Here is a 12,855-nt window from a genome sequence, read left to right as displayed (position 1 = left end):
ATATATTGGATTAGCAGTTGTCTCGGAGGTGGTTGACCCATGCCAGAGACTGTCAACAGAAACATTCATCTTTGGTGTGTCTTTTCACCATTTGCAATAGGGCAAACGCCTGTAGACTGTTTGGGGAGTCTTGAGTTTAAATTTAGTTAAAAGCTCATTACAAGTGACTCCTGCTTTTGTTGATTTGCTCAATGGTTCTCAACTCTGTATATACAGAAGAATTAGCAGTGGAAATACTTCAAGTTTAAAAAAATGCATTGTCCCCCTCCCCTGCATTGAGTGTGTGATTTTCCCTGTGTATTTTTTTTTAGCTGAAGTAGGTAAAGACATGGTAGATGGGAGGCACTGAAGCAGGATAGGTAGTGTTTTCATTAGATGCCTCTTCCTGCCTCTGGAACTTTCTTAATGCTCCCCGGCTGTGTTGTGATGATGCCTCCTCAGGGGCCTTACACGTGGGTGCTCAGTGCAGCGTGTTGAACGAGTGGATTTTGAGCCCTACAGGGTAGAGAGTGAGGTATATCCTAGCATTTCCTGCTGCCTCTAGCTCAACACCTTTATGGGGTGGGTTTATTTTTATTTTCTGTGCTCTTTTGTGGGGCCGGAAGCCATTTGCTGCAACCACTGTACATAGTCTTTTCCCTGCCATTCTTTGCAGTGGCGGGAAGCCCAGCCCTGAGCGCCTCCTGCCCACACATTTCCTGTCCCCTATCACATAGAAACCATCTCTTCTGTTTTCTTCTCTCAGCAGCCTATACCTTTTGCCTCTTTGATCACATCCTTTCATCTTAGGCTTCAAAACACTTTTGTTATGATACTTGGGGAGGTCAGAGAGGCCTGCCCCCTGGTTTTGGGGGCTCAGCAAGCTAGCACTAGCTGGTTACCAGGGGCAGGGGCGCTTGTGCACAAACTTAGCGTGACCCGAGCATGATCTTGGTGGCTTGCAGCTCTGGGCGTCTAGACTAAAGTTTGAGTGCTCTATAACTTTCTAAGTACTTTTGATTTAAAAAAATTTAACAAATATAAAACATGGATTGCTCCCGTGGGGGAAAACAACACTTCTCAGAACTAGGATCTCAGATGAGGGAATGAGAGAAAAGCAGGGGGAAGCTTATTAAGAAAGAAATAAAAAAATGTTTGCTTCCATTGAATTAATAGGTGGGTCTAAGCTTATTGCAAAACTTCTGTCAATGGGGTGAAAAAGAGGTGGATTTCCAAGCCACCAGAGAGGCCTGGTGTTGGAGAGCGCACTTGGCTTGATCGGAATGAAGGTGTTGATTCAAGAACCTGTTCCGCCACTCACTCTCTGTTAACCTTTTGTTTTGTCTCTAAAATTTAGCAAATAAATTAGGCACCTAAGCACTGTGCTACATAGTGCATGGGATTATAAAAGATACAAAAGGTAAGACGCAGCCCTTGCTGTCCAGGAGCAAGTGAGCTCACACTGAGTGTCTCCCAGGTGTCTGGCGTGGTGTTAAGCGCTCGCCTGGTATTCACATTTCCTATCATCCCGAGAGGGCGGGAGGTGGTATTCTCCTTTTCCAGATGAGGAAATGAAAATGCAATTTGCAAGTGTTAGGGTTTGAATCTTATTTCTGTCTGATTCCAAAGCATTTGGATTAGGCTTTGAATGAGGTAAATACAGTAGTAAGCATGGGAATAATAATAATAATAAGCATGTCCCAACAAAATGTCAGTGAAAGTGCCTTGTTAATGTACCTGCTCTACAAATGCCCAGAACTGGTCCACACACGCTGCTCTTCCCCCTCGGCTGCTGGTCCAGTTTCACTGGCTTCCAGCTAGAGGACTGGTGGCCAGTGGCAGGTCTTCCTCTTTCCCTGGAGGAGAGAGACCTCCCTGGGAGCCCCCATTAGGGTCTGCTCTTCAGGCCTGCTCTGCCTTTTTAAATCCCAGGGATGACCAGCTTTGTTGTTGACTTTTTATTATTGACATTTTCACACACAACACATGTAGCAAGAGACTAGTAAAATCAATTCCCAGATACCTAATGTTCAACATTTTCCCCCAATCTAGTTGCAGGGTATTAATTAATAAGAGATATCTGGTAGGAGAGCTCCTTCTTGCTATTACTCTATTTAGTTAATAAATAGTTGAGTGCCCACTCTGTGCCACGTACTAGGGATACAGAGGGGATCAGAACAGACAAGTTGCCTTCCTTTCTGAGCCTGAAATTCTAGTTGGGAAGAGAGCCAAATTAGCACATAAATAGAATCCTGTTGTTGTAAGTGGAGCCAAGGAAGTAAAACTGCACAAGGTGACTGGAAATGGGCATGGGGAGGGAGCTGCTTCCACACAGTGGTCAGGAAAGACACCTCTGAGCGGGTGGCATTTAGGCTGAGGTCTGACAGGTGTGATGGAGTCAGCCATGGGACCAGCCAGCCGGTGCGCGTCTAGATATTACTTTACTAACTCTCACGGCCACATGATTGAGCAGTGGAGTTTGCATGTGCAGAAAGTATTGCCTCAGGAGACTATTGGCATCAACAGCATTTATTGATGGAGAACCTCCTAAATGTAAGGGCTTTGTTGTGCATTCTGATCTAGTCCTAAAGAGGGATCAAATAGGTCAAACGGAGCCACAGAAGAGGAAAAGGAGGTCCAGGCAGAATACAAGACACTGGTCTTGGGGGGCCCTGAGACCCCAGTCTTTTCCTGCTCCTGCCTCCGTGATGGCTGTGTCTGGGACCACCAGGGACTTGGGTGTCCACAGTGCTTGATGGAAAGCCTGGGATCTGATTCTAGTGCCTATGTGGGCCCAGTTCACTGTGATCTGGAGCGAACCACCTCGCCTGCTTCCTCATTTGTGAAAGGTGGGGGGTAGCCCTCTGCCTCCTGCTTAGGTTTACTGTGAAGATCAGAGGAGATAATGTTTGTTCTGGTGGCGTACAGACACAGGATATTGTTCATAAAGATCCTAGATAAGGATGTCGCCCTACCCATATCCCTCGGCAAATCACTGGAATAACTTGGGTCAGCAAGGAGAAGCGAGGCCGCCCTAGAGGTTGCTAAAAATAGCATCTTGAAGTCTCCACTGGAAAGAAGTCCTTTTTAAGGTTAACCCAGTTTCCTTTCATCAAGGCTGGAAGCATGAAATGGAGAACAGTTGCTCACCACTCTCTAAACCACATTCCTTCATCTACTTAAACTCTCTTAAGTCCTGCCAGCCTTGTCTTACATTTATATGCTCTTCCCCTAATATTTTCCTTTTTTCTTTTTGGCTGAATTTTATGTGGGTGGTTCAGGGAAAGGAGTGGACAGGCGCTCTCCTTTGCTTTTCAGTGGTAGTTTTGAAAGACTTTGAAAATGGGAGGGATCTCTCTCCTGGATCCTCTTGTGTTTGGAATGGGATCATGCCCACTTTTCCAAAGCAAACAGGGAGACGGGGCTCCCCTCTTCTCAAAGATGGTGAATCCCCCCCGGGAATGATTTAGGGTATCCTGGCCTGAGAGAAGATGGCTGCCCAGAGAAGCTGCCCACTGGAGGATGGAGCAGAAATCTGGGTTCATGCTTTCAGACCTTGTGTTCTGCGGGGGGCTCAAGGGGACCCTTCTGAGGGCAGAGAGGCTCCCAGAGGGTGAGAGGGGAGAGAAGAAAAGAGGGTGTTTGGGGATGATGCACTGAGAGGAGTCAGGGAGGCCTTGAGTGCTCTGGGGCCAGAAGTGTTGGCTTTTGTGAGAAACTTGGCGGCAGCCTTGCCAGTGCCTCCTGGTCTGTAATTTCCCCTCCGTCTTGCTCTCCCGGAAGCTGGAAGCAACAAAATGCACATGATGGTGTAACAAGAAGCTCTTGGGGCCTCAGGGAAGGGAGAAGTCGCCATCTACCTTGGGAAATAGCGACACCCTGGCGGGGGCCCGGAGCCCTGAGCTCACCTGGGCACTGACTTGGCTCAGCAGCAGCCCCACATTTATCTCAGCGTGCAGGGCCAGTCTGACCGAGCCCAACTGATCCGCACGCCAGACCTCTGTTCATCTTGCTGGACATTCCCATATACGTTGCATTTCAGTTTACTGAGCTTTTTCACACCCATTATCACTTTCCATTCCTTCAACAACATTGAGAAGTAGGTGGGCTGTTTTTCTTTTATCCATGTGATTGATGAAAAATTTGGACTCAGAAAAGTTAAAAGCCCTAGGAGAGAAGGGGGGTGAAGCTCACAGATAACAACCCGTTCTCCTGACTCCTGCCGGAGGACTCATCCCCAAAATATGATAATGAAATCTCCGTTGTGCAGTTACAGTCATTGATGCATCAATTCCATGCCCATGTACTCTCTGGACTGTTAGCAACTCGAGGACAGAAACTATGTGTGTATTTAATGGGAACAGCACTTTATTGAGATATATGTATATATAATCTACATTCACTAAAATGCACAAATCTTAGGTGTACAGTTTGATGCATGCTGACATGCCTGTGTAACCACCCAGACCACGATCCAGAATATTCTGCCATCTGGAAGTTGTCCTCATGCCCCTTTCCTGTCAATCCTTCCATGCAGAGGCATCTACTGTTCCCAATTCTATCACTGGTGAATAGTTTTGCCTGTTCTTGAACTTCATCTGTGTGGAGTCATACAGTTTGTACAGAGACGATTCCCCGAGAGCCTGGTACAGTGTCTGGCACGTGGCAGGTATGCCATGTGAAAAAAAGCCTTGGTTCTTAAACCACCCCATGAGAGACCACTGATCCCATTGGGAAACTGAGGCTGAGAGTGGTTAGCGACCTGCCCAGGGCACAAAGCCAATGAAGTGGTGGATCCTGAACACCAGCCCGGGCTCCCCGATTCTGAATCCAAAGTTCTCTCCTGGCCCCCAGCCAGGCTCTCCCTCCCCTCCCTCTGGGCTCCCTTCTAGTGCTCCGTGTGAGGGAGCATGATGATCCTGGGCAGGTAGTGCCCCCTGCTGCCGGTGGGGCCTGACCCAGACCTCTCTCTTCCGTGGGATGTGACAGGATCACGCGGCCTGGAGCCCAGTGCAGTGACTAGCAAAGGGCTGGGGCTCCGCTCCAAGAATGAAAGTCCCCTGTCCTTTTATTTTCCTCTACAATGAGATTTTCCAAAGCTTTGGCGGCTTGCTTTCCCCAGAATAAAGGGACAGGGAGATGAGGCCTCTTTGGTGGAGTGTTGCTGCCCCCAGGTGGCTGGCTGGGGACACTACCACAGAACAGGATTCCCTGCTGGGCATTTTTCTGGTCTCCCTTCTGTGGCTCCTCATATCCTGGTCTTCTGAATCCTGGTCTCCTTGGTCTCTGAGAGGCAGAGGTCCATCAGGGCCATCACCCAGCACTTCAGCCTCAACCTGGAGAGGGAATCTCCCTCAGAGAACCAGCCCCAGCTGTGTGTGGGGCAGATGTGGCCGCCACACCTCCTGGGGTGGTTGGTCTAGACATAAGCCTCGAGGGCCTGTCCTGCTCAAGAAGCGTTTAATCAGCTGAGATCAAGGTTTGATCGTAGGGCTTCGTTCAGAGAGGGCAGAGGCAGGCAGGGGAGGCTTCTCTGCATGGGGTGTGCACCACCTTCCGGGCCTGCTGCTGGGGCCCGCCAGCCCCTCCCAGCTTGGTGGCCTTCCTGTTGCACCTGTGGTCTGCGGTGTAACGGCCCAGCTGGGCTGGCCCCGGCACGTGGCCCAGGGTGATGCTATCTCGTACTCAGTATTTTTAACTCTTCTTGCAGAGGATGTGGCTTCTGCGGGAGAGCTTCAAAGGGTGCCCTATTTGCCCTTCTCAGCAACCCTGACGTCATGGAAATGAGGAGGGGCGGCCCCAAGCCCCCAGACACCTGGAGGGAAGTGGGAGACTTTTTCCACTTCCTGTCCTACTTCTGGCTACTGACTCAATGTCTGACCTGTTTATTAATTTCAAGATGTAGCTCTGTGTGTGATTTCAGAGGAAACCTATGCAAGTGTTTGTCTGGGTGAAAAGACGCCTGAAAAAACCAGGTCCCCTGACACAGAGGCAGGGCCCTGGCGGTCCGTAGCCCCCTCACCCATCATTGTGCTTATTAACAGAATGACAGCACTGGGTCTCCGTGCTGCTGGCTCCCCCAGGCCCACCCCTCAGTCAGAAGCTCTTCTTCCCACTCACTGCTCCAGGAGTAGACTGGAGAAGGGGTTTTAAGATAGGACTTGTGAAGAAAGTGAGGTGGGACATAACGTGACCTTTTGCCCTGGACCTTGTTTGGTTCCATGGTGATGGGAGCTCTGAGTCCCGGGCACCTTGGGTGTTTTCCTAGAGTAACCATCCTCCAGGCCTTTTGGGTGAGTGCCTGCCTGGGACTGCGCTGGCCAAGGGGCCATCACTCAGATTTTGCTTTTCCTGACAGTTCTTGACAGGTTACCCTTAGCTCTTGGCGAAACTGAAATAGTGACTCATCTGGCCCCCTCCTCTATTAATCCACAGTTTCCTTTCTCTTGTGCTTCCCATCCCTCCACTCCCAATTTGGCTCCCTCCCCAGTGCCTAATTGCACTAACCATTGATTGTTTGCTTGCTGGTCAAGTGGATATTGAACATCTGTTGTGTGTCAGGCACTGTGCTTGGCATTGCAGACACATGGAGGGACAAGGTACACTTCCCATCTCGAGGAGCGCATAGCTGAGTGGCCTTTCTTGCAAAGATGTTACCTGATAACTAAGGTGATGTCTGTGAAGGGCTTCACATGTGACACCCGGGGAGATGGATTTTATGGACAAACCAAGAAGATAAATGATTCTTCAAGACTCAGATGGCTGCCTCTCCAGTGGTGGGTCATGGCAGAGGGTCATTCTGTTGGAGCTGAAGACCCCACCCAGGCATTCCTGGAGTACATACTTGCTTGGCCTGCCCTTCTCTTGACTGGACTGTGATTCCAGTTATACTCAGAGGGCAGGTCTCTGGGCGAAGTGTCAGAGAATCCTCTAGAATCTTAGGCCTGGAGTCATGAGAAGTCATTTGGTCCCTTCTTCTGCCTCCAGGGCAGGCCTATGCTTAAGCCTTTTGGGGCAGGAGGGCGTCTGTCCAGAGAAATCTCTTCTACAACCGGTCCTGGAGATGTGTACCCCCTGGGATGGTGGGCTTTGCTCTTGAGGCCGGTCCCTAGTCATGGAGATGGGGGCTCTTCAGGGCTCAGCCTTCCTATGGACTTGATGACTATGTCTCCAGGTTTCCTCAGCAGCCTCTTCCCTCCAGGCTGGAAAATCTCTGGTCCCTTACTTCCCCGAGGGGCTCTGCTGCTGTGGCCCAAGGCCAAGCACTGACCCTCCTAGTGGTCACTGGAACCCTTCTCCTGGGCCTCCTCACAAGGCCACTTTAATTCCCTCGGACACCCCAGGTGGGCTGGGGCCAGATGTGAGAACAGAGTGGACAAAGATGAGTGGAGTCTCTGCACCACCCCTCAGCACTCCCACTTGCTCCTGGTCTGCCCTCCGACTCGACCCTGCTTGGCTTTAGGCTTAACAGCCTCAGACTTGAGGAAAGGTTCTTGCTGAGATGGAAGCGCCTTTTCAGGCCTTCCTCCCTCCTTGGGTCTGGGTGGATCCCCAGCCGCCGTCACCACATCACCCCATATGTCCTCAGGCAGCCTTAGGGGTCCTCTGAGGGCCCCGGGCTGGCACGACTCCATAGCCTCCCTTGGCCTCCTTTGGTTTGGGCCTCCTTCAAGGTTCTTGGAGGTGTCTGTCTTTGGCCCCTTCACTGCCTTCCAGGGTCCCTGCTCGTGTCCCCTGCCCTCAGCCCCCATGTCCGCTTCAGCCTCAGCATCTTTGCAGGCAACTCTCAGGAACAGACCTGCCTCCCTGGCCACCCATATGTCCCTTGCCTGATCTTTTGTATACAGACCAGAGTAAATCACCAATTTAGGAGAAAAAGAGACTAACTTTCCTTAAGTTTTTAACAGTTGATAAAAGCTTTCTCTATTAACCCTCTCTGGGGCATTTTCATTTATTATGGGGAAGAGAATGCTTTAATTAAAAGAAATTCTCAGTGGTGGCGTCTCTGGCATTGTGTCAGACTAATGAGGATGGAGTTGTGAGTTCTGTGCAGATGGCAGATCCCACCTTTGGGAAGGTGGTACCTGTCCTCCAATGTGGAGAGTGACCTACTGTGATGGGATTTCCTCTGAGACCTTTCCCTTTAGTGATCTTTAAAGGGACTCATATTCAGGCTGCAGATGAGGTGGCTCAGAGAGAACTGGGGATCCTGTGACTGCCCTTGGTAGGGCTGGCCAGGAGATGGGCAGTTGTTTTTGGTTCTACAGAGGTCATAGAACCAGAGATGCATGGAGCTGGAGGCAGCCCCCAGTCCTACCTGACATTTTATAGGTGGTGAGTGTGCAGCTCATGGGAGGGAAGGACATGCCTAGGTCACCTATTGAGCTCGTGGCTCCATCCCTGTGAAAAGGAGCCAGAATTGTAGCTGGAAGGATTTGCATATTTCTGGCTGGTGTGGTCAGAGACACACAGGTGAACCGTAGAGGTGTTTGGGGATAGAATGCCCTCCCATCCCTGGGGAATTGGTAAGCAGTGGGCTTCGGTCTTGATTGTGATAATTGTGAGGTGGATGGCTGAGTGGTTTCTGAGGGGTGTTCCCATCAGTGTCCGTGACCCCAGGAAAGGTGCTCAGGCAGCAGGAGGTTCAAGAGAATCCTAGGGTCCCTGGGGAATCCCACCTCCGTCCTATGGGTGAGGACTGGAGACATCTACTCTCCTTGGCCGAGTCCCTGGGCTTGAGGGGAGAGAGCGCATCTCTTCTTTCCTCATCCTCACATCCAGGATGTTGGGAGCAGAAAGGCTGGCTAGGGTCACAATCTTCTCCCCCCTCCCCCACTCTTAGACTGGACGCCTCAAGGGGCTGGGCACTGGTTGGGACTCAGGCAGTGGAGGGGTGGGTGGTCCCCAGCTGTGAAATTGTGGGGCGATGCACAGTTTCAACAGGAATCTAGTCTGAAAGGAAATGTTCCTGAAGGGCCAGAGACTGTGGGTGGCATTTTGGGGACACTTGCTGTGTGGTCCCTGTCTGCCAACTACGGATCATTTCCAACCATGTACAAGGGCCTCCTGCTACGGGTGGCCCAGCAGTGTGGCATGAAAATGGAAGAGCAGGGACCCAAGTTTTTAAGTAGATTTGCCTGGCTCCCAGCACAGCCTTCAGAGTGGAATTTTTCAGAGGTTATTCCGGGAAGAGGTTGACTTAAGCAGCTTGTCGAGTTAGGCTCCCTCAGTGTCATCATGGACAAATGCCTTGGTTTCTTTCTGCCCAGCTAGTGACCAATGGCAAACTGAAAATGACCCCACGAAACCCAGTCAAACAGGAGCACAGTCTCTGCTCTTCCAAATCGCTTTTAATGAAGCCATGGGCAGCAGAATATACAATGTGGTTCACATACACAGCATAGCAGGGCCTAGATAATGAGATAATTTTCCCCACATCTTGGGAAAAAGGGTGATATGTATTTCTTTATGAACACTATTGAAAAAAATATAAACTTCTCACAACATTCTCCGGGAGCTAGAGCTCAAGAGAAACCATGGGGGATCCATCATCCAGTGGGAACAGAGGTGGTCTCTGGGGAGGGGCAGGAGTTCCTCCACAGCCAGGAGAGGCTGCAGCAGCCCCAACCTTTGCTGGGAATGTCAGGCAGTGACAAGCAGCAGTGAGGAAACAGAGGGGGTGGCAGCAGTGTTTGGCAGCTCTTCAGCATCTTGATCACAGATATCCTGTAGGATCCAGTTGGTGGCATTGCCAGTGGGGCCAGAGAGGCGGAGGGAGCCTTTTCCCCCTTGGGGGCAGAGGGTGCGCCTCTTTGCTTAAAGAGGGAAAGGAGGGGTGGCGAGGAGCAAGGAGTGAGGGAGCACTGGGCTCTCACATTCTTGGCGACCTGGGATGAGGAAGAACAAAAATCAGGCTGGTTACAGAGGCGCCCCAGGACGGTTAGGGATGTGATGGAGATACCTCTGTTTGTAGAGTTCTAGGAGCAAATGGACCCTGGGGTTCTTTTTTTCTTTCTTTTTTTTTTTGAGGAAGATTAGCCCTGAGGTAACATCTGTGTCCAATCCTCCTCTTTTTGTTGAGGAAGACTGCCCCTGAGCTAACATCCGTGCCCATCTTCCTCTACTTTATATGTGGGATGCCTGCCACAGCATGGCTTGCCAAGCGGTGCCATGTCCACACCCGGGATCTGAACTGGTGAACCCTGGGCCGCCGAATTCGAATGTGCGCACTTAACCACTGTGCCTCCCAGCCGGCCCCCTGGGTTCTTTTTGATAGTGGTGGAATGGGAGGCATTTGTCAGCAGGATGACCAGGGACACTGGGGGAGAAGGATGTGGAGGCTCCAGCCAGTAATATGAGTATAATATCTTCTTACTTGAGTGTAATGTCTCCTTAATATGAGTATAATATCTTCATATTACACCAGGTAGGACGTAATATGAGTATAACAACTTCTCGCCATATTGGGGGCAGAGGACATGAGGGAAGGAATTGGGGGCCCCTTTAGGTTTTGCAGTGAAAGGGATACAACAGAAGGCTTGGGTTTGAATGAGTCAGGGCCTGAGTCTTTCATCTTCTGCTCATTAGTGTGGGGCCCTTGCTGTTACTTGGCCTGTTTCTTCATTTTCAAAATGAGGATGATAACAACTGTTCTTCATACTTCGAAGGGGAGACATGGCTCAACTGAGGTGACCATTGTTCCCTGAGGCGTGTATTGTGTTACACAAATGTTGTAAACCACTGTTATTAACAAGAGGAACTCGTCACAGGGAAAAAAGGAGTTTGGTGGGCCGAGACTCAGGACCGAAAGCAAGATCCTGGGGGGAGGTTTGCTTTCAGAGCTTGGGGACCCACCCCAAGACCTTCACCGCCCCCCACCTTCCCACCCCCTGGCTGAGATGCCTACTCACCTCAGCTGGACCACAGCCGCAGTGTCATGAACAGGTTAAAGCCGACCACTTTCAGGAGGAGGATGCGGAACCCAATCAGTGACAGGTTTTGGAGGTTGAGATCCATATCTGCAAAACGAAGGGGCCAGAGTGGGTTATGGATATACACACTTAGGGTCTGCACAGTCCCCTATGACACACCAGTGGCTTTCCCAAAAGCAGGGTGGGGCAGGTGGGGGTGGGCTTCAGCTCCTCGATCACCTCTCCCTTTGAACTTCTGTGCACATCTCCTCGTAAACATATGTATACATTCCTCCGGGGTCAACGGTATTTCATTTCAAAAGGAAAACCCCTGATATATTTAGTCCTTATTTTATTTCTGAGCCCCTCAGGGGATGGGGATGGGTGGGTGCTCAGAACTTAATGCACGCAATCCCTGGGGTCTGGGCCCCTTGGTGAGAATCTAGTGGCTGAGCCACAAGAGGGATGACTCAGTGAAAATGTCTCAAATGGAAATGAGTATGGGCCCAGAGTAGGTGGTGAGGAGTGGTGGGAATCCTTGAGAGGCAGGATCGCCACCTACATGAGTTCTGCTGCTTTTCTTGAAAGAAGGCAAAGCCCTGGGCTCTGGAGGGAACACGTCCTCAGGACAACTTGGTTCATTTAGAGCTACAGTAAGCCAGTCAGAAATTTTGCAGCTGGGCCACCCAGAAGCTGTCTCTGGCTCTCCTGCCAGTGGAGCAATTGAAAGGAATACAGAGGCCTAGGAGTGAGTCATTGGTCTAGTAAAACCAGAGACTCATTCTTGAAATACTCAGAATGGAAAAGAAAATTAGAGATGGTGAGAGGAACCTGGGGATTCAAGAATGATCCCAGGCAGTTCTGAGCAGGGCTCGAACTGCTGTTGCGTTCCTCATTATTTCATTCCTAGATCCACAAATTCCTTCCCACCTCCCCAGTCCTGTCAGGGTTATTGTGGGTTCATTGCCTCCCCAAACCTGTGCCAAGCTGGGATAGACCCTTCTCTTACCTGTTTCAAAGCCTTTCTCTGTCAACTGGGCATCACAGGAATAGTCTAAAAGGAGAAACAAAGAAATTTTCTTAGAGTCCGAAGCGTGCTGACTTTCCCATGCCAGAGCTCCTAGGAGTTGGGCAGGTGAATGTCTTCAACCTTTCCATGCTTCCTGTGGGAGAGATCTGGAAGGAACTTGTCACATATGGGCACCTGCTGGGGAGAGCTGCTGGACCTGGCAGGACCAACACTCTGGCTTCTGGGCACCATTTCATGCAGTTGACAAAGACTGGTTGTACAAAGCACATGTTATGTGACCTGAGGCCATAAGGAGCCTGCAGACAGAGACCCTGCCCCGGGGCAGTTCCAGTCTGGAGTCCAATAGAAGCAGTAAGACACACGCAGTGACAAGTGCCATAAGGAGGAGGGATGCTTTCGTGTGTTCCACAAAGGTTTGATCCTTGCCCTCCCAATTTGTTCCTTTGTTTCCTCCATCTCAGTAAGTGGCACCATCATTGACTCAGCTGCTCAGGCATAAAATCCAGCCACCTTCCTTGATCTCCTCTTTTCCTTCCCATCCCTGCATGGTTCTACTGTTGAATCTCAAATAGTGTTGGCCACTCAACTCCCCAGCCACCACCCTGGCCAGGCTCCATCATCTCTCTGCTGCAAGAGGTTCCTTTCTGTTTCCTCTCTTGGCTTCTACAATCCATTCTCCACTCAGCAGTCAGAATGTCTTTTAAAAAAGTAAATTAGATGTCATTCCCTGCTTAAAGCCAGTCGAAATCTTCTCACTGTACTAGCATAGTAACTGCCCTCTCATGACCTACGAGGCCCTGTGATCTGCTCTTGCTACTTCTTCCCTCCCATTTCCGACTGTTCTTCTCCCATTGTACTCCTGTCTCAGGCCTCCACAGGGTCCTCTCTCTGCCCTTGGCATGGCTGGTAGCTTCCTATCCTTCAAATCTCAGCTCA

General features: G+C 50.4%; 1 gene segment (V, D, J or C); it reads right to left on the bottom strand.

The window, feature by feature from the left end:
* Nucleotides 1-9,311: 9,311 nt before the first annotated feature.
* The window catches only part of LOC106840669 (T-cell receptor alpha chain constant-like), a 1,015,328-nt gene continuing 1,011,784 nt past the window's right edge, over nt 9,312-12,855 (bottom strand). The window contains 3 exon segments of the C gene segment in view: nt 9,312-9,866; nt 10,890-10,997; nt 11,899-11,943. Of these exon segments, the coding sequence occupies nt 10,891-10,997; nt 11,899-11,943 (152 nt within the window).

Source organism: Equus asinus, chromosome 2 (assembly GCF_041296235.1).
Source record: "Equus asinus isolate D_3611 breed Donkey chromosome 2, EquAss-T2T_v2, whole genome shotgun sequence".
In the NCBI taxonomy this organism is placed as follows: Eukaryota; Metazoa; Chordata; class Mammalia; order Perissodactyla; family Equidae; genus Equus; species Equus asinus.
The sequence above is the reverse complement of the archived record's forward strand: the minus strand, read 5'-3'. Positions and strand labels throughout refer to the sequence as shown.